We start from the raw sequence: 22,790 nt of genomic DNA, 5'->3' as shown, positions 1-22,790 counted from the left end.
TAACCCCTTTAAAAACCCAGTATAATGAAAAGGTGGCAAAGAGAGTTCAGAAATAATTGCAAGCTCAAGGTGCCTTCTTGGAAAGGTAAAAGGTGGGGATCTAACTGGGTTTCGCAGTCAAAATAATTCTGACATATGGTGCCCCTAAGACAGGGTTTTTAAAGCACAATTTGTTCAAAGGAGGGTTGCCATTGCCTTTCTGTAAGGTGGAGAATGAATGGGGATTCGAAACCTGGTCTCTCACAGTCTCAGGGTGCAGCTACACTGTAGAATGAATGCGGTTTAACACCACATTAACTGCCATGGTTAAATACTATGGTATCATGGGGTTTGAAATGTATCATGTCTTCTTTGTGGAGAGAAAAGGTGGAATATACATAAACATAATAGTAACAGTAATAATAATAATGAGGCACCAGGACACTCTGGCAGAGAAAGCCGAAGAATTTTAAAAACGATCACTTCCCATGATTTCCTAGTATTGAGCCAGGGCAATTAAGGTGGTATCAAACTGCATTCATTCTACAGTGGAGATACACCCTTACTCCAATGTTCAGATCACACTGACTCAGTCTTAGGTCCCATCTACACTGCCATATAATGCAGCTTTAATCTACACTATATGGTTGGAGTAGATTCATTCCTATAATGCAGTTTGACTGCAGTGACCACAGTGGTCTATGCTCTTGTTACATCAGGAATAGATTACTGCAACGGGCTGTATGTGGGATTCCCTTGAAGACTGTTCGGAAGCTTCAAATGGTCCAATGGGCAGCAGCCAGATTGCTCCTCTGTTACGCCAGCTCCACTGGCTGCCAGTCTGCTACCGAGTACAATTCAAAGTGTTGGCTTCAGCTTATAAAGCCCTAAACAGTTCCAGCCCAGTTTACCTGTCCAAACATATCTCCCTCTATGACCCACCTCGGAGGTTAAGATTGTTGGGGGAGGCCCTGCTTTCGGTCCCACTGGCGACTGGTAGGGATGAGAGACAGGGCCTTCTCAGTGGTGCCTTTTGCCTATGAAACTCCCGAGTGAAATTAGATCTGCCCCATCCCTCCCGACCTTCAGGAAAAAACTGAAAACATGACCTTGGGATCAGGCTTTTGGCCAGTAACGGGAGTAGTGCAATATGAGACTACAAATTAATGTAATGACGACTCAGACTGGCCCTGGAATACAATTTGGATCATGTGAGTTTAATTTATGTTTTAATGCTATGTTTTTAATGGGTTCCGTTTTAACATTTTTGTTTATTTACTGATGTATTAATATATGGCATTGAATTGTTGCCTTTGTATGGCCTGCCTGAGTCCCCTTCGTTGAGAAGAGCATGATATAAATGTCATAAATAAATAATAGATAATACATTATATGACTCTACACCGACCATATAATGCAGTATCAACCAATAATGCAATGTAGATGGGGCCTTACTCTACCCCAATCTTAAATTTCTCAGAACTGCTTTATTAACTCACCTCCTCCATTTTGATGACAGAGGTAGGGAAACCGCCAGACATTGCCGAGTCCAACAGAAAAGCCAACCTGGGCAAGGATATATTGGATCTTTGATCCCCAGGCAGGCCGGGCAGTGGATTCCTCATAGAGCAGATCTTGATTTGATTCGACATCAGGGATAACATCCGATTCTAAGTCTGCTTTGGACTTCTCCATTGTGGTGGGGATATTCAACACACACGCAGTGCACACGACTAGATCCTACAATGTTTGCACATTCATACACTTTCAAACGTGTGATTTGGAAGTGTGTACCCAAATCCACACAATGCAGATACAACCGCCTGTTCTAGCACACAGCCTTATGAGATGTAGTTCTAGAAAAATGGAAATTGCACGGCTGAAAATTCATATGCTTCTTGTTCATTAATCACAGATTTGGAATGTTATTTTAAAATCCCAACACCTTGCCTTCTTCTACTGCTTTTCAAAATGGTTTTAATAAAAAATTCATTTAAATATAAAATTTCCAAATGACTTTTTAAAAAGTTGGGCTTTTAGAGTTTAGCGAGAGTATGGTATTACTCCCTCTTTATCTCCTGTATTACAGGCAATGCTGTTAAATTACCAACTCAAAAAGGAGTACTTGCTCTTGCCTGTCTTCAGACACAGACAGGTAGCTGAATTTGATCACATTTGAATATTACAAACTCACACATTCAGAATCACACAGACAGAAGCTAGAGCTAAAAGAGTGTCCAATCAGTGTGTGTATTGAGACAGGCACATAGGCGGACTTGTTGGTCACTCTCCAAAGCAAAACGTTTCCAGCCTGGAAAAGCAAAAGAGATTCACAGAAATGACAAATGAGCAAGAGATATAAAAGCAAGAGATGCTGAAGAGTCAAATCAGTTTGGATATAACCTTTTCCAGCCTCCAAACCATAGTTTCAGAAAAATTGGGAATTTGTACAAATCTACCATCATTTCCCTGCATCTACTTCACTTTCTCCTTCTCCAATTATAAAATTTTGTCTCAAGTTTTTAGATATATATAATTTTGCCTCTGAACCAGAGCCTGAACCCTAGTTTAAGGTATAATCTTAATTTTGGCTAGGAGACTGAATGCTTGCATAGTTTAGGATTGTTTGGGTATTGAAACAGGCATGGTTCCTTATCTTTTAAAGCTGACAGATTGAGGACCACTTGTCAAATAATAATCTGGATTCTGTCTGTGGTTCTGTTATTACCTTCCGAACACGCAGTTCAGAGTTAGCATTCGTAAGTATTGGAAATTTCAAAAAAATCACATGGAAAATGACAAGACTCTTTGGTGTTCTATTTGTCTATATATACTCATAGATATTCAAATATAAACATTCTCCTTAAGAAAAAACACAAGTATTGTTTTATTTATTTATGATATTTCTATCCCTCCCTTCTCAGCCCAAAGGCGGCTTACAAATTAGAGCGATTCGATGCCATAGTAGTCATAAAATATAATTAAAAACACTTAGAACAACATTATAAAAGTTCATTAAAACCATATAATCACCAATGTCTTCCTGTTAATCTCATTTCCAGTAGTATTGTCTAAGCTGTTCCATGTTTCATTCTTTCATAGTTCCATGTTTATGTATTATGCTGAATTTCCAAAGGCTTTTTCAAAGAGCCAGGCTTTTACTTTTTTTCGGAAAGTTAGGAGGGGGCCCAATCTAATGTCCTTAGGGAGGGAGTTCCTCAGCTGAGGGGCCACCACTGAGAATATGTCATTGTCTGGATATAGGCTTTAATCTCATTGCATAACATTGCATGTAAGGCATAATACAATCTTTATACTACGAATAAACTGCCTTGAGTCCTCCCAAGGGTGAGAAAGGTGGTATATGAATACAGTAAATAAAGAAAAAAATACACCCCCCCACCTCAGGGTCTGGTGGAGATGCGAATTAAACTGGCAACCTCCTTTCTCTTACCAACCAAACTGTATGCCAGCATACAGCTTGGAAAAAATACACTTTGGAATTCTGTAAGTCCTGGTCTTTAAAAAGTAACTTTTCTCCATGATGTCAATTGCCAAAAGAAAAGAATCACTGGGATGTTGCATACATATGGGAGAAAAACTAAGGCGACGGCAAAATACAGCATGACTCCAGCTAATGCCAAAGAAAGGACTTATAATCCATGCCTGGAAGGTGCCAGCACTGGAAAGGCTGGGATATTGAAATTTAACTATAATGAGATACTTTGGGATATAATTTTGTTGACAGAAAAGCGACCAGTTGGTAAAGGAATATAATAGACAAAGAGATGGATGGAAATCTAGCCTGCTTTTCTGTTTTCCAGAAGATCCTAGCCTGCTTCTGATCTGTTTTCCAGAAGATTAATGAGAATTATTGATAACCACAAACTGGGTGCAGCAGCTTTTCTGTGCCAAAAATACCTGAGCACAGTGTGCCATTCAAACACTTGTTTGGGCATCTTCTGACTATTGCTGCCAGGGGGATTCAAATGATCTCAAATTGGGTATCCTTCTAGACCTAAATTTGGGCCAAGTAATTATTTAAAGGGATATGAATGCACTTCATTTAGCTGCTTTGCACATTCTGGTTGCAGTCATTTGCAACTTTGTTTTTCTGCTGAACAAACAGGATGGTTGTTCATAGCTAGGAAAGAAAAGTTGTTGCTCAAGAATAAAAAATTCTCTGGATGTCTCAGGGTAATTTAGGGAAAGCCTGTGGTAGCTGTAGTGAATTAAACTATTCCCCCAAAGTGCTCAATTTTGTCCTCACCAGACCTTTACAACTCTCCAAAAATATTCCTGTTTGCTCTTCAGAAGCTATAAAGATCAGAAACGTAAAAGTGAAAGATAGTTCATCTACCTCAGTGGTACTCAACCTTCCTAATGCCATGACCCCTTGATACAGTTCTTCATGTTATGGTGACCCCCAACCCTAAATTTGTTTTCATTGCTACTTCATAACTGTAATTTTGCTACTATTATGAATCGTAATGTAAATATCTGAAATGCAGGATGTATTTTCATTCACTGCACCAAATTTGGTGCAAATATCCAATACGCCCAAATTTGAATACTGGTGGGTTGGAGGGGGATTGATTTTGTCATTTTGGAGTTATAGTTCCTGGGATTTATAGTTCACCTACAATCAAAGAGCATTCTGAACTCCACCAACGATGGAATTGAACCAAACTCGGCTCACAGAACTCCCATGACCAACAGAAAACACTGGAAGGGTCTGCTGGGCATTGACCTTGAGTTTTGGAGTTGTAGTTCACCTACATCTAGAAAGGACTGTGGACTCAAACAATGATGAATCTGGACCAAACTTGGCACAAATATTCAATATGCCCAAATGTGGTGGAGTTTGGGGAAAATAGACTTGGCATTTGGGAGTTGTAGTTGCTGGGATTTATAATTCATCTACAATCAAAGAGCATTCTGAACCTCACCAATAATACAATTGGGCCAAACTTTCCACACAGAACCCCCATGACCAACAGAAAATACTGCAAGAAAGCAGATTGTGTCTTGTCTGATGTCAAAGGAACACTGCTCCCTAACGGATGAAGAAGTATATCTCATAGTTAAAAAATCAGAGGGGCTTTCTGGGGCCGACATGACTCAACTTTGTCTAGAGGCTTCGCTAGACTCCATCCACAGTCTTCAGTCTGTTGACATTACAATTTTTTTTGTCATGTCAGGAGTGACTCCTGGTGTGAGAGAATTGACCGTCTGCAAGGACGTTGCCCAGGGGACGCCTGGATGATTTGATGTTTTTATCATCCTTGTGGGAGGCTTCTCTCATGTCCCCGCATGAGGAGCTGGATCTGATAGAGGGAGCTCATCCGCCTCTCCTCGGATTCGAACCTGCGACCTGTCGGTCTTCAGTCCTACCGGCACAGGGGTTTAACCCACTGCGCCACCGGGGCTCCATTACAAAGATCAACCCGGAGCAAGTACGATCCATTACTTTTGAAGACTTTGACAGTGCTTTAAAAACCATGTGCCCCAGTGTGTCATCCAAAGATTTGGAATTATATGATACTTGGAATCAAACATTTGGGTGTGGAAGATAAGGAGAAGGAAGCCAGATCTCTCATCCTGTTTAATTTTTATTGCCATTCATTTCATGTGCTCTAATAAATAGGAAGTAAATAATAATAAAAAATACTGTGTTTTTTATGGTCTTTGGTGACCCCTCTGACACCCCCTCATGACCCCCCCCCCCCCCGGGGTCCCAACCCCCATGTTATGAAGCACTGATCTACCTGGTTATTCTATAAGTAGATTGAATTGGTTCTTGTTTTTGTATGTCTTCAAGTCATTTTCAACTTATGGTAACCTGAAGGTTATCATTTTTCTTAGGCCCCCAGACCTAAACTTTCGACTTAGGGTCACTCTAAGTTTGAAATGACTTAAAGGCATGCAATGAGTATATACCATAACAATTATCTTGTTTTGATGCCCAGCATCTCTCCTACAATTTTTCTCTTGGGGGTAATAAGATTCAAGAACTGCAAAGCAGGTTGGGGGTTGCATATAGTGTGTGGTCTGTTCCTTAAAGAGTCCCACATTTTCCCCTAACAATCTCCAATTTTTCCAGCATTATTCATCTTTTTCTCCCTCTCTTTCTCCCACAAGTCAATGTCTGATTGAAATTGTAATTATTCATTGTGTTTGTTACCATCTGTTACAGAACTGGCAAAGGCTATTAAGATATTTTTGAATGGTGACTCCTACAGTCCAGCAGGCAGCTGCTGTTACTTCGACCAGGCAATTTTGGGAACTGTATTTCGAAACAGGTTTTCCCCAGCTCTTAGAAATGTAGACCTACATAATAACTTCCATTATTTCCTGCTTCTTTTTGCCCGCTGGATTACCACCCAAAGTTGCCCACACTATGACCCTATTAAAAGAACTGTTAAAGAGAGTCATGGCAACTCCAGTGGGAGACTGAAAGGCACTACCAACCGACATGCCCAGCTTCGTGCTCATGGTAATCTTTTGTTCTCTGCCCACCCCTTTTTGCCAGTGCCAATGCCAAGCTCTCATTATTTTCCAACAATGAAGGCTTGAGGCCAGGGTAACCTCTGCAGGAGAAGAGTGCCCAAGGTCAGATAGGAAACAAAAGCAACAAGTGCCAACTCAAGGGGGAAAGAAAGAGTTCAGGAAAGGGGCAGAGTGGTCATAGGACAACTTGTGCCTTCCTATCAGGCAAGGCCAGATGTCTTTCCACAAAGGCTCCGAGGCTTTGTTTGCCAGCCATAATCTTTTGTGACTTCGAAAGAGGCATTAATATCTTTACGTCTGCAGACTACGCATGTAACATATATTGTACAATCAAATATGAAGCAAGACAAGGTTTATTTGAGGGCTCTTTTTCCAGGTGACTTATCATTTTGTCCCCTCTACAAAGTTCCCAGGAAACATTTGGTTTTCCTTCTCTATTAACAGATACTGAACTTGCTCTTTCATGGGTAACCAACTGATAACTGTTGCCAGTGAACAACCAGAGCAATTTGAGTATTACTTTGTGTTGTTGCTGTGTCTTCAGGTCATTTTCTACTTATGGAGACTCTAAGGCAGCGTTTCTCAACCTGGGGGTCGGGATCCCTGGGGGTTGTGAAGGGGTTTCAGAGGGGTTACCAAAGACCACCAGAAAACATATTTCTGATGGTCTTAGGAATTCCCTTGGCACAAAAAGCTGAAGATGTCTCTGCCTTTCCTTCTCTTACTTTTTTGGAAACAGACAGTGAATTCTTCCACCAAAAGCCGTCCTCTGCTGTGACTCACCACCCTCTCAGCCAAGGAGAGGGCTGTTTCTGAGACTCCAAATGAGGAGGGGAGAGCAGGCGTGTTCGGCACATGGCGGCATGTGCGGGTGAGGGAGAGCATGCAAGGCTGGAGGAAGGCTTGAACCAGTTAGTCCCTTCAAGGCATGGGGGTTCTGTGTGGGACGTTTGGCCCAAATCTATCACTGGCAGGGTTCAGAATGCTCTCTGTAGGTGAACTAGAAATCCCAGCAACTACAATTCCCAAATGTCAAAGTCTAGTTTCTTCATCAGTGTTCACATTTTGTCATATTGAGTATTCATGCCAAGTTTGGTCTGATTCTATCATTGTTTGGGTCCACAGTGCTCTCTGGATATAGGTAAACTACAACTCCAAACTCAAGGTCAATGCCCACCAATCCCTTCCAGTATTTTCTGTTGATCATGGGAATTCTGTGAGCCAAGATTGGATGAATTCCATCATTGGTGGAGTTCAGAATGCTCTTTGATTGTAGAAGAACTATAAATCCCAGCAACTACAACTCCCAAATGACAAAATAAATTAACCCCACCCCCGTCCAATCCCATCTGTATTCAAATTTAGGCATATTGGGTATTTGTGCCAAATTTGGTCCAGTGAATGAAAATACATCCTGCAAATCAGATATTTACATTACAATTCATAACAGTTGCAAAATTCCAGTTATGAAGTAGCAACAAAAATAATTTTGTGGTTGGTTGTCACCACAACATGAGGAACTGTATTAAGGGGTCTTGACATTAAGATGGATGAGAAACATTGCTCTAAGGTGACCTTGTTAGAATTTGTTAGAGGGGATTTTCCATTGCCTCCCTCTGAAACCGACAGAGTGTGACTTGCCCAAGGTCATGTAATAGGTTTCCATGGCTAAGCAGAGATTTTAACTCAGGTTTTCAAATCACTACACTACCTTTTGGTGATACCACTGGCATATAAACCTCCAACAGTTAGAGACACAGGTACTTAAATGAGTACATTTACTACCAAAATGCCCAGCATTGCAACTCTATTTGCAGTTTCCTGGAGTAATGTAACTGAAAGTATAGCTACATATGGCCAGTATTCCTTAGCGGTGGAATCTTAGTTGTGAAGCTTCCTTCTATCAGAGGTTCAGTTATCCTCCACTTTTGTCCATCAGGTTCCAGGTAAAAGAGTGGTCTATTTGTACAAGTATTTAAGAAATAAGCAAGTGATTGTTTTTTCTGTGGTGCTTGTTTGAATTGTGTTTGTTTTATTTTAGTATTTGTAATTTATGAATTTAAAGAAGTGTATCCAATTCCAGGCTCCAGTTAAATCACAAACAGAGGAAGGCTTAAAATATTTACCGGCAATGGGAGGCTTCTCATGTGCTCATCCAAGAATATGACAAGTAAGATATAGCAGAGTGCGCTTTTCCAGTTTTCTTCTTTCAGGTCTTGACTTCTTAAGTTCACATTTAAGCTTCTACTGGTGCAGCAAGCAGCCTAGGAAGATAGAGCAATCATAACCTTAAGCCTGGGTTGTCCATTCAAACATTTATTTACCTAAAAAATTTCTAAGGTGCATATAAAAGCAAATTTCTCACAATCTGGTTTATGAGAAATAACTCTGTAATATAACCCCAAATTTTCAGGTTTTTAAAAACCCTTTAGAACAGCAGTACAAATCAATATTCAGGTTGGACATAACAAGAAACTCCACTTAGACAGAAAAAAAGAAATGCAAAGCTGCAGAGTGGGGGGTGCCTGGCTCGACAGAAGTACATGTGAAAACGATCTTGGAGTCCTCATGGACAACAAGTTAAACATGAGCCAACAATGTGATAAAAGTAAAGGTAAAGGTTTCCCCTGATATTAAGTTTAGTTGTGTCTGACTCTGGGTGGTGATGCTCATTTCCATTTCTAAGCTGAAGAGCCGACGTCCATTAATACTTCCAAGGTCATGTGGCCAGCATGACTGCATGGAGGACCATTACCTTCCTGCAGGAGCCGTACCTCTTGATCTACTCACCTTTGCATGTTTTTGAACTGCTAGGTTGGCAGAAGCTGGGGCTAACAGCGGGAGCTTACCCTGCTCCCCAGATTCAAAGTGCCAACCTTTTGGTCAGCAAGTTTAGCACCACAGCAATTAAACTCGCTGCACCAATAGCAGGTTCCAACAATGTGATGCTGCAGCTAAAAAAGGCAATGGGATTTTGGCCTGCATAAATAGGAAGATGGTGTCTTCTGTCTAGATCAGGGGTCCTCAAACTAAGACCTGGGGGCCGGATATGGCCCTCCAAGGTCATTTACCCGGCCCTCACTCAGGGTCAACCTAAGTCTGAAACGACTTGAAAGCACACAACCACAACAATCCTATCTCATCAGCCAAAAGCAGGCCCACACTTCCCATTGAAATAATAATAAGTTTATATTTGTTAAAATTGTTCTTCATTTTAATTATTGTATTGCTTTAAAATGTTTTTGCACTACAAATAAGATATGTGCAGTGTGCATAGGAATTCATTCATGTTCTTTTAAAATTATAATCTGGCCCTCCAACAGTTTGAGGGACTATGACCTGGCCCTCTGTTTAAAACGTTTGAGGACACCTGGTCTAGATCCAGGGAAGTCATGTTACCCCTCTATTCTGCCTTGGTCAGACCAGACCTGGAATCACACTATGTCCAATTCTGGGCACCGCAACTTAAGGGTGATGTTGACTCTAAGCTGGATTGGGTCCAGGGGAGGGTGACTAAAACGATCAAGGTCCTGGAGAACAAGCCCTAAGAGGAGTGGCTTAAAGAGCTGGGCATGTTTAGCCTGTAGAAGGGAAGACTGAGAGGAAACATGAGGGCCATGTATAAATATGTGAGGGGAGGCCATACAGAGGAGGCAGCAGGCTTGTTTTCTGCTGCCCTGGAGACTAGGACACAGAACAGTGGCTTCAAACTACAGGAAATGAGATTCCACCTGAGCATGAGGAAGCAATTCCTGACTTTGAGAGCTGTTCAGCAGTGGAACTCTCTGCCCTGGAGTGTGGTGGAGGCTCCTTCTTTGGAGGTTTTAAACAGAGGCTGGATGGGGTGCTTTGAAGGCAATTTTCCTGCTTCTTGGCAGGGGGTTAGATTGGATGGCCCATGAGGTCTCTTCCAACTCTATGATTGTATGATAACACCATTATAGATGATGAGAAAGGTAAAGCATCTCATGATAAACAGAGTTTAAAGGACAGTTTGATGCAGTCACACACATATGTTAAGGGAGGGAATTCCTGAGATGCAGGACCACCATTGAAAAGGCTCTGTCTAATATTATTTCAATCTACAGTTAGAATAAACTGTGGTTTAGAAACGCAGTCCAAATTGGTTTCCAGTTTTGGCATGCCTACTAGTTACGAACCCTAGTTTGAAAAATCAGGCACTGCAGCAAACTTAAGTTTCCTTAACTATTCCTTGGTATCATAGATGAACAAAATCCTATACTTAATCCTTTTTGACAACTGCAAATCTCCACCTTTACGTGGATTCAGAACTATGATTTGTCAAGCTTGCACTTTCCTTTTTGAAGATAGTGATTTAGTAAGAAAATTGTTGCACGTTCGATCTTGTCGTAAGTTCAGATAAAGATCCCTGAGATGCGGCAGTGTTTCAATCAAAACCACAAAGGGAAGAGGGTATGTGGCCATCTCCATGACTCTTACCCCATTTCCCCCATTAAAAACTGCATGCAGATGCCACACCAAACTGCTTTCTGCTCCACAAGGAAAACGATACAAGCACATATACAGGGCACAAGTTTTCCACTGAGGTTGCCACGTCCATGGCTGCGTTTCGTCAAACATTGGGGAAAACCATGCATGACTAAGCAGCAGATCTAGATTGAGTCTCCAGGTACACAAGGATCTTGCTCTTTGAGGTGATCAATGTTTACACAACTGGGCATGGTCGCTGGCATGCTGGCATCCCGTGAAACAACAATCCCATTGCTTCTCAGGAGGAGACTGGCAGAAGTCTCACCCAAGAGCCAAATTAGTTCAGTTGGCCTGTTTGTCCTTACCCAAAAAGAGCTTCCTGTTACCTGACCAAAAGATTGCTATTCACAGGATGATCATCTCCCCACGGACATGCTGGAGCTTAAAGAGTTCAACTGAACAGAAGTTTTACAGATCCTGTTGATTAACTGGCGAAGGAGCCAGTTCTGCAATTAATGGGCAGAACTGTTTACCTTACAAAGGTATTTTAGTGCTGACACATTACTATAATAAGCATTGAAGAAGAAAATAATAAACAAGGATTTGTTTGGTTGACAGTGAGCTTTCACTCAGCCTTGCTATTTTATCAGAATCAGAGTGTTATAATACCAGCAGTGTGGTGTTGTGGTTGTGCTGGATTGTGATCCAGCATCTAATCAAGCAGGGAGTCACTAAAGATGTTGGGTCAGTCTCAACTATTTCCAGGGTACACTTAAGTTCACTTAAGGAAGAAAACAAGAAATAAATACAACTAACAATGAGCCTACATGGCCATGAAAACCCAGATTCACCTTGAGTTGATGTCCTGGGTGTCAAGGTATTGTGGGTTAGGTAAAGGTTTTCCCCTGACATTAAGTCTAGTCATGTCCAACTCTGGAGAGTGGTGCTCATCTCTGTTTCTAAGGTGAAGTGCCGACGTTGTCTGTAGATGTCTCCAAGGTCATGTGGCCAGCATGACTGCATGAAGCTCTGTTACCTTCCCGCTGGAGCGGTACCTATTGATCTACTCACATTTGCATGCTTTCAAACTGATAGGTTGACAGAAGCTGGGGCTAACAGCGGGAGCTCATGCCACTCCCCAGATTCAAACCTGCAATCTTTCGATCAGCAAGTTCAGCAGCTAAGCAATTTAACCCACTGCGCAACTGGGGGCTCCATTGTGGATTACCTTGGGTGAAATGGCTTTGCAGCTTTGGGATATTGTAGACAGCTGGATCAGGTCCAATTTGAATTATTCACTGTCCATATAGGGCAGGGTTGTTAAATTCATTTTCGCCGAGGGCCACATCAACCTTATGGTTGCCTTCAAAGGGCCATTAAATCCATGTGCAGAAGATCCGTGGGTACAGAGGGCCAATTATAATTGATTTACTTAGTGGTCACTGCTTTTTAGTTTATACCCAGTTTAGTTCCCCAAATACTACTGAACAACTACTCCCACCACTTGTTATTACCTGCCATGCAGGTTGGGGTTAATGAGAATTGCAACCCAACAGCACTTGTGGCTCTGAGGTTGGAGAAAGGTTGAAGGTCATTGTATTTAAACAAAAACCATACTATCCTGACTAAATTGAACAAACCACAGCCTTCCATATGTCACTGTATCCCAACTCCATCAGCTATAGTCAGGTTGTCTAATGATGAGGAATACAGGAGTTGTAGTCCAGCATCTGGAGGGCCACATAAAATGACATGGTGGGACATATTTGGTCCATGAGCCTTGAGTTTGACACGTGTGATACAGGGCATCAAAACTACCATCTTTTCCTGACGATTAATGGTACGAATAAACAAACAGCAAACAGCAATACTGAGGATGAGTTCAGCAGCAGAAACATAGTTTGCTATTCTGCAGTGGACCCATTTTTGGTGGGCTGAAAACCTAAACTTGTGTCTGATATTAACTACTACTACTATGCCTGGGCATTTATGCATCGATCAAAGCAATCACTAAGGCCACACCTCTTTTGGAGGATAAACATTGTGCCCATGTACAAAAGTGTCACAATGATACGCTAGGAAGGGCAGTAAACTGTGGCCCTAGAGATCAGGCATGGGCAAACTTTGGCCCTCCAGGTGTTTTGGACTTCAACTCTCATAATTCCTAACACCCAGTAGACTGTTAGGAATTGTGGGAGTTGAAGTCCAAAACACCCAGAGGGCTAAAGTTTGCGCATGCCTGTTCTAAATGGTAGACAAATTTCCATAATTCCTCATCCCTTGATTTTCCAGATATGGCTAAAGGGATTTGTAGGACACAAATATTTGGAAGGCCACCGTATCCTAAAAATAAAATGTATTTCTTTAGTAGCCAAAAAATTCCACAGTGTTGTTTCCCAAACTTCTGACAACTGAGGACAGCAAAATCAGGCATATATACACTCTTAACAATGTTTAATTCAGGAGGATGTCCAATTCCTCCCCTCCAAATGTATACACCGTTAACAGGATCAATAATTCCAATACTATAGTGGAGAAGTGTCACGAAATTACAAGAGAAACTCTAAGGAGGCGTGCAACTTTGCATTGCTGTGTTGTGACTACAATTTAAACACCTTACCTGAAACTGCAATTTTGGACAGATTTTGTTAGTCTTAAGTTGATACTGTAACATTTAACCTTTAGTATAAATGTATTTAATTAGCTTTCAAATAAGCATCATAGCAACTATTTCTTGTTAAAGTATATGTTTTCGGACACCCTGAGATCTATGCATAAAGTATTACGAAATCACATGTGTGACTTTTAAAAAGTTATACAATACTATTTACCCGGGGCGGTCTTGCAGCAATATGGGCAAACCCAGTGATTCCTGCTCCAAATTTTAAGAAAACAGGATTCCTATCAACAGGCTTTCACCACACTAAAGCTAACCATAGATTTTATCATACTAAGACCATTGCAACTTCATCAGATAACCATCAACCACGGGCAATAAGGTTGATGGTTTGAGAGTTAAACTGCATCAGAAAGCCTGAGTACAAATTCAGTGGGATAGTAAAACGATGCCCTTGTAGAAAAGGGTTTGCTTTTGGGATTAAAAAAATATGTTCAAGCTATGCATGGTTGAATCCATAGATCAGTGTTTCTCAACCTGGGGGGTCACAAGGTGGTGTCAGAGGGGTCACCAAAGACCATCAGAAAACACAGTATTTTTTGTTGGTCATGGGGGTTCTGTGTGGGAAGTTTGGGCCAATTCTATCATTGGTGGGGTTCAGAATGCTCTTTGATTGTAGGTGAACTATAAACCCCAGCAACTACAACTCCCAAACGTCAAAGTGTATTTTCCCCAAACTCCAAAAGTGTTCACATTTGGGCATATTGAGTATTTGTGCCAAGTTTGGTCCAGATTCATCATGTTTGAGTCCACAGTCCTCTCTGGATGTAGGTGAACTACAACTCCAAAACTCAAAGTCAGTGCCCACCAAACCCTTCCAGTATTTTCTGTTGGTCATGGTAGTTCTGTGTGCCAAGTTTGTCCCAATTATATTGTTGGTGGGATTCAGAATGCTCTTTGATTGTAGGTGAACTATAAATCCCAGTAACTACAACTCCCAAATGACAACATCCTCCCCCCCCCCCTCATTCCCACCAGTATTCAAATGTGGACGTATTGGTTATTTGTGCCAAATTTGGTCCAGTGAATGAATATCACATATTGACATTGTGATTCAAAACAGTAGCAAAATTACAGTTCTGAAGTTGCAACAAAAATAATTTTATGGTTGGGGGTCACCACAACATGAGGAACTGTATTAAGGGGTCGCAGCATTAGAAAGAAACACTGACGTACATGAAGGATTAGATGGCATGATCATCCAGTTTATAGATGGGACCAAATTGGGAGGGATAGCCAATACTTCAGAAGATACTCCACTGCCATAGATGAAGAATCCATAGATATGGGGGGGCTGATTGTATATAACATCCAGAAGAACTAGAAATGCTTAGAGGGGTGACTCCTAAAGCAGTTGCTATTGTCATGGAAGTGATATTATTTGAAGGCTGTCATTAAATGCAACACTGAAAATTGCCTGCCTTCACAGATGGCTGACATGCTTTGAATTTCAGATGTGCTATTAAAGAGGGAATTACAGTAATTGAATTTGTGGCACCACAATAGTTCAGTTGGTGCACACAAGAGTTATTTATCAGCACATGACCACATGCAGAGTTTGGAACTGAGAAGAGGCATAAGGTATTGAGATGGACAACTATTGCCTACAAATCAGTGGAACCTGTGCCCTCTTTCGGGTCAGTCCCAGCGTCAGATTCCAAGTGCTCTCTCCTAACTATCCCGTAAACTCAGCATCATATTACAAAGTGACCTACAAGCCTTGTCACAGTGGTGGCTGTCATTCAGAAGTGGCCTCGAGAGCTTTGCTTAAAAAGGCATGGACACAAAGCACAATTAAACAATAGACTGGCTCCTTCTTCTTAAGTCAGGGGACCATTTGGGATGAACGCTGATTCCACTGCTCCCATCTCACTCAGTTTAAATCCATATTTTGTGACTCAGCCAGTCTACAAGTGAGCCCTTGGAGCTTTTTGCACCTTATGGCTGTGTAAAGATTCGTAGGGTCAAGTTGCAAGTTGGCTGAGAGCAACCCTTGACGAGTCCAAGCAAAGCAATCCGTCACCCAGCCCAGCTGTACTAATTTAACCTCACTTCAATGTGCAGTTGTATGTAGTTCCCCGAACTTCATGTTACGTAATTGGCAATTTATTGTTTCCATTTTTATCCCACCTTTTCCTCCACTTAGAAATGGAGATGAGCACTAACCCCAGAGTCAGACACGACTAGACTTAATGTCAGGGGAAAACGTTTACCTAACCTATATTATATTTAATATAATGTATATATATCAGACATGAGCTGGGCCAGTGGCAAATAGATGGAGAATGTTTGTGTGAACTAATTCACACAGTGAAAAAAAATTACAATATTTAAAATGAAGAACAATTTTAGCCAACATAAACTTAATAGTATTTCAATGGGAGATGCCAAAGGCCATCCAGTCCAAACCCCTTCTGCCATGCTGGAAAAACACAAACACAATCAAACACCCCTAACAGATGGACAGTGCCCTGACCTACAAGAAGCACTGCCTAAATATCAAGCAAAAGGTGGGTGCTAGAAACAATATCATACGAAAGCTGACTGGCACAACCTGGGGATCACAACCAGACACAGTGAAGACATCTGCCCTTGTGCTATGCTACTCTGCTGCTGAGTATGCATGCCCAGTGTGGAACACATCTCACCATACTAAAACAGTGGATGTGGCTCTTAATGAGACATGCCGCATTATCACGGGGTGTCTGCGCCCTACACCACTGGAGAAACTACACTGTCTAGCCAGATTTGCAACACCTGACATCTGCCAGGAAGTAGCAGCCAATAGTGAAAGGACCAGGGCAGTGACATCTCCAGCTCATCCCTTGTCTGGGTATCAGCCAGCACGTCAATGGCTTAAATCAAGAAATAGTTTTCTAAGATCTACAGAGACACTCACTGGAACACCCCAGCAAGCAAGTCCAAAAGTGGCAGGCTCAAACCCAGAACCTCAATCAATGTCTGATACCAAATGAGAGACTCCCCCCTGGGAACACAGAAAACTGGGCGACTTGGAAGGCGCTGAACAGACTACACTCCGGCACCACGAGATGCAGAGTCAAGCTTAAGAAATGAGGCTACAAAGTGGAATCCATGACATGTGAGTGTGGAGAAGAGCAAACCACTGACCACCTGCTGCAATGCAACCTGAGCCCTGCTACATGCACAATGGAGGACCTCCTTGCGGCAACACCAGAGGCACTCCAAGTAGCCAGATACTGGTCAAAGGACTTGCAAAGCTTGCAAACTTGGTGTTTTGTCTGTCTGTTTGTTTGTTTTGTTAAAAATGTAATACAAACGTCTGGTTGCTCCTGACACGATAAATAAATAAACAGATGGCCATCCAGCTTCTGGAATAACAATAGCAGCAACAAGAAAACAACAAAAATAGCAGAAACCCCAGAGTAGATAAAGCTCCCATGGAGACCTTAAGTACCTCTTGTGGAGCCTCAAGGACTCCATGGAACAGTTTGAGAACCACTGCTCTACAGTGAGACGGAAATACCAGAGTATCCCAGGCTTTGTGATAGTCTGGTCGAATTCAGTCCTGTTCTCTATAGAATCAAAGAAATGGAAGAGACCTTGTGGGCCATCCAGTCCAACACCCTGCAAAGAAGCAGAAAAATCGCATTCAAAGCACCCCCAACAGATGGCCATCCAGCCTGTTTAAAAGCGCCCAAAGGAGGAGCCTCTACCACACTTCAGAGCAGAGAGTTCCACTGCTGAAAAGTTCTCATCGTTAGGAAGTTATTCCTCATGTTCAAATGGAATCTCCTTTCCTGTAGTTTGAAGCCATTTTTCCGTGTCCTAGTCTCCAGGGCAGCAGAAAACAAGCTTGCTCCCTCCTCCCTATGACTTCCCCTCACATCTTGATACATGGCCATTATGTCTCCTCTCAGCCTTCTCTTCTGAAGGCTAAACATTCCCAGCTCTTTAAGCCGCTCCTCATGGATCAGTTTAGTTGGCCTCCACTGGACACATCCCAGCTTGTCTACGGTATCCATATGGATACCCTGACATCAACCTTTACTTGCACTAAACCTTTACTTGCACTTGACTTGCACTATGGACATTCTGACATCAACCTTTACTTGCACTAAATAGTAAAAGGGTGATGGCACAGTGTCCATCTGGACAACTCTCAGAATCCTCAAAGGCAACACAACCAAAAGTCATACAGTTTGGGGGATTCTACGAATTACAACCCCAAATGTGACTTTCCAAAACAATACTAACAACATACTATGATTATGAATATTTCTGAAATATTAATATTTAAGATATTTCTGATGCTGTTTGGCACACACCTCTATGGGAAAACGAACACTCCCCAACTGTTCTTACCCTTTTTTGGACCTAAGTGCCTCCAGGCCAAGTTCTCTTTTGCATCACAGAAACAAGCTTCCTATCTTCTCATTCCTGTTACGCCATCTCTGGGAACAGGAGCGGTACCACCCTTAAACCGCACAACACAAAGCCCCTAGTATCTAAATACTAGTGGATTCTGGGAACCTTGGCTTTACCCCACAATTACCATCCAAGCCCCATCACTCCCATATATACAAACACACCCACACGGCCAACTACTAGACATAATTAGACATTGTTTAAATCCTTCTTTTGCTATTAAACCCTGCTCCTAATTAACCCAAATTTTCTTGATTTAAGTTTGGTGTGTGTGTCATTTTCTTGATGCTGTCATTAAGATTGTCTGTCCAAAATGTTGACAACCACACTATAGATTTGCAGGTACACCTTCATCTACATGACATCCATCCATGCTATGCTATATACTGATTGCTTTTATTATTGGCCACTTTGGGTCTCTTTTTAAGAGATAATGCGGGACAGAAATAATAACAATAACAACAACAACAATCACAGGCAACAGCAGAATTGACAAGAAGCAACTGGAAAAGCTGGCACGATACGAGGATTTATTTATTTATTGCACTTAGATACTGCATATAACTGTAAAACAACAGTCACACGCAATACATAAAACATTTAGGCCTTGCATCCCAAAAATATCTTTAACTACTTCCATATTTCTGTCATTCACCTAATGCCTTCTTAAATAATCAGGTCTTAAGTTATTTCCTAAAAGCTAGGAGGGATAGGGCAAATGAGATCTCCCTGGGGAGGGAGTTCCACAGCCGAGGGGCCAGCACCGAGAAGTCCCTGTCCCTTGTCCCTGCCATTCACACTTGTGAAGATCAAATTGCAAAGACACTGGCACAAGCCAGTAAAGATGGTCCCAGTGGTGATCGGCACACTGGGTGCAGTGCCTAAAGACCTTGGTCTGCACTTAAAAACAATTGGCACTGACAAAATTACCATCTGTCAGCTGCAAAAGGCCAACCTACTTGGATTTGCACACGTTACTCGCCGATACATCACAGTCCTAGACACTTGGGAAGTGTCCGATGTGTGATCCAATGCAACAGCCAGCATAGCGATCTTGTTTGTTGTGCACTAATCTTGTTGTGTATCAAATAATAATAATAATAATAATAATAACAACAACAACAACAACAATAATATGCTGGAGCTACCTCTCCCCAATTTTATTCACCACTGCTGTAGCCAGATCCAAATTATTTGCTATCTTTTTATCTAGTGCAGAACAAACCTGGAGAACCTACCTTGTTCATAACTTGGGGGCTGCCAATATAAATGAAAAGTTTACATGAGATATATTGGATCCCCGCACAATTTGTTATTAAAATAAATGTGTGTGCCCATATTTCTTATATGAGCTTGGTTTAACCTCTGGTTTGCAAGTAAAACTGAATTACTGTGTCGGGAAATGAGGCATGTCTAAAAAGTGTACCACCAACATGAAATGTTTGGAAAGTTCTGATCTAGTGTGACCATCCCACAACCTCCATTGCGTCACACTATTTGGTGGTAGCTTACTGGTGTGAATACTAAGATAGTCCTTTGCACATGCTAGGGTAAATTCACTTCTACTTGTTGTTGTTTATTTATTTATTTACAATTTACCAAATTTATGTATACACACATGTTCTGTGGGGGAGAAACAATGGCAGCTTGAAATAGGGAACACAACAAATGGCAACCTTGTTGAAATATAGGCCTTCCGTCCCAAGAATACCCAAGGATCTAGAAAATGCCTATAGAGGATAAATTGTGTCAGATGTGGATAAATGAAACCGTAGATCCATATTATTTGATTCTAAATTGTATCAGAAGGTGAGAGACCTTGGTCCATATATCAAATTGATATTGGGATTCTCCCATCACAACAATGTATTTTATGTGTGGCCAAAACTCAAAAATAACATATAAAACAGCTCTGTATTTAAGCAAAACAATGCATTTGAGAACCACATATGTGGCGCTGATCGGGGAAAATTGTAAGGGTGATAAGGAAATATGATGTATATACTCAGTTTTATCGTATTTATTTACTGCATTGTTGTGTTTTCTTTTAACTTACTACATAGAGTGCAATCAAGTCTTATCAAGCTTTGTTGTTTGGTTTCATATTGTGATATGGCCAAAGGGCTAATCAATAAAATTATTGTTGCTATTATTGAAACCGTAGATACTGTTCCCAGGAATATATAGTGGGTATTGAATTGGAGCGGGTTAAACCTGTGGCAAGGTGGGTTAAACTGCTGAGATGTTGAACTTGCTGACTGAGAGGCTGATGGTTTGAATCAGGGGAATGGGATGAGCTCCCGCTGTTAGCCCCAGCTTCTGCCAACCTAGCAGTTTGAAAACATGCAAATATGAGTTGATCACTAGGTATTGCTTCTGAGGGAAGGTAACGGCGTTCCATGCATTCATGCTGACCACATGACCTTGAAAGTGTCTACGGACAATGCCGATTCTTCAGCTTAGAAATGGAGATGAGCACCAAATCCTAGAGTTGGATACAACTAAACTAGACTTTACTTTTTTTCAACCTAATGAATGGTATAATATTTTTCAATTACTAATACACACAATTCAACAGACCGCACATTGTGATCCTAATTATTAAGTCATATGTTCCACAGGTGAGTCTCAAAATTAAAAACATGCCCCAGTTGTCGCGGACCAGACCACATGAAATATCATCTCAAGCACCATCTATACAATCATATAATGCAGTTTGAAACTGCATTATATAGTCAGTGATCTACACTTTCTCATTTCCCAGGATCTGATCCCATATTATCAGCTTTGAATTGGATTATATAAGCCTCCACTACTATATAATATGGGATAAGCAGATAATCTGGGATCAGATCCTGGGATATAGGGCAGTGTAGAAGGGGCCTCGTATAATGTGGTTCATTGCCGTGTATATAGCAGACACAACCGTTTTAGGGTGCATCTACAACAGGTATGAGAAACTTCGGCGCTCCAGGTGTTTTGGACTCCAACTCCCACAATTTCTAACAGCCTGAGGCCCTTTTCTTTCCCCGCTCAACCGCTTAAGGAAGGATCCTGAGACTGTTAGTAACTGTGGGAGTTGAAGTCCAAAACAGCTGGAGGGTCAGAGTTTGCCCATGTCTGATCTACACTGTGGCATTCATGCACTTCGACATCACTTTAACTACCATGATTCAACACTATGGAATCATGGGATGTGCAGTTTGGTGAGGCACTAGCACTCTTTGGAAGAGAAACCCAATACGCTTCGCTTACGTCAAACTGCATTAATTCTACATTGTAGATGCACCCTTAGTTTTTAAAGTGACACTAGACTCTCTGCTGTTATTTGATGTCACAGACGTGAATTACACATTCCAAATATAGTTCACCTTCCCACAAGCCTCTACCATGGCTTAGGCTCCTTCTACATTGCCATAGATAATCCACTGCTTTGAACTGGATCAAAGTCTACATTGTCATATAATCCAGTTCAAAGCTGATAACTTGGACTTCTTGTATAGCCCTTCTCACCTTTCCAGCCCTTGGAACCTCTTCTTGTTCTTTTAGGGACTTTTATGGACTTGTTCTGCCAACCTCTACGCTGAACGCTACTTGGGATGCACCTCTATACTGTGGAGTTAATGCAGTTCAATACCACTTCAACAGCCATGACTCAATGCTACGGGAACAAGGAAGTTGTAGTCTGACAATGTCTGTTTTGGCCAAAGAGAGCGAGTGTCTCACCAAGATACAACTCTTGGGATTCCATAACATTGAGCCATAGCAGTTCAAGTGGTATCAAACTGCACTAATTTGACAGTGTAGATCAGGCATGGGCAAGCGTTGGCCCTCCAGATGTTTTGGACTTCAACTCCCACAATTCCTAACAGCCTACCGGCAGTTAGGAATTGTGAGAGTTGAAGTCCAAAACACCTGGAGGGCCAAAGCTTGCCCATACCTGGTGTAGATGCTGCCAAACAGGTGAAGCCAGGAGCCCTAACCTAGAGAAGCCTACTTACAGGCTGGAGATGTCAGGCATTCTGATGCAATTCTTCCCCAGCCACATGGACCAGGGCTGATTGCCTTCATTTCCTCCAAAAAAAAAGGTTGCCGGGCTTCTTTTCCCCTCCATTAACCATTTCCCAGGACTCCCCCCTCCTTTGGCACCCCAAATCCCCATACCTTGTGCCGGATCAAGCGCGGGAGCTGGGGCTGCTTTGCAAGCCTGGCCACGTTGCATCAGCCAGAAACAGTGGAAAGGAAAAAGAGAAGGAGGCTCAGCCCTTCTCCCCGCCCAGTGGGCTTGGCATTGCAATGCTGCAGCTGTGGTCTTGCCATAAGGCCTCCTCTTGCTTGGATTCAAGGAAGCAGCAGTGCCACCCAGGGGGATTGGCTGCCTGAGGCCAACACAGCCTCCTGCCTCTAAGAAAAGCCATCTACAGGCCTCCAAGTCAAGTCTTCATCATGAATTTTAAACTAGTGCCTTGTTTTCTGTTCACTATTCACTATATTGTAATGTTTATTCTGTGTATTTGAATATATGTGATCTGGGCAAAACTACGGTAAGGTGGATCTGTAATTAGCTAAGCAAACGAACCCAGAGGGTGCTCAACAATGCTTCCTCATCATCCTTGAAAGAAGTGATAAGTGGTGTGCGATAAGCAGGATTCCATCCTGGGCTTGGTCCTATTCAACATCTTGGTGCAATGGGTTGAACCAGTTTCTCAACCTGGGGGTCAGGACCCCAGGAGGGGACACGAGGGGGTGTCAGAGGGGCCACCAA

At 42.0% G+C, this 22,790-nt stretch overlaps 1 protein-coding gene across 3 annotated transcripts in view; it reads right to left on the bottom strand.

The window, feature by feature from the left end:
• SLC6A16 (solute carrier family 6 member 16) overlaps nt 1-22,288 on the bottom strand; it is a 38,904-nt gene extending 16,616 nt beyond the window's left edge. Inside the window, exons 1-3 of one of the 3 annotated variants that reach the window (XM_060780500.2) lie at nt 22,190-22,288; nt 8,616-8,753; nt 1,479-2,290 (exon numbers count right to left, since the gene is read on the bottom strand). In XM_060780500.2, coding sequence (XP_060636483.2) covers nt 1,479-1,674 — 196 coding nt within the window. In that variant the 5' untranslated portion in view covers nt 1,675-2,290; nt 8,616-8,753; nt 22,190-22,288. Of the gene's footprint in view, nt 1-1,478; nt 2,291-8,615; nt 8,754-17,054; nt 17,118-22,189 lie in introns of those variants that run through there. The other 2 variants (XM_060780501.2, XM_067469903.1) reach the window with 2 other exon arrangements.
• Nucleotides 22,289-22,790: the final 502 nt, after the last annotated feature.

The sequence above is a fragment of the Anolis sagrei genome, chromosome 6 (assembly GCF_037176765.1).
Source record: "Anolis sagrei isolate rAnoSag1 chromosome 6, rAnoSag1.mat, whole genome shotgun sequence".
In the NCBI taxonomy this organism is placed as follows: Eukaryota; Metazoa; Chordata; class Lepidosauria; order Squamata; family Dactyloidae; genus Anolis; species Anolis sagrei.
This window is presented reverse-complemented; position numbering and strand designations above follow the sequence as displayed.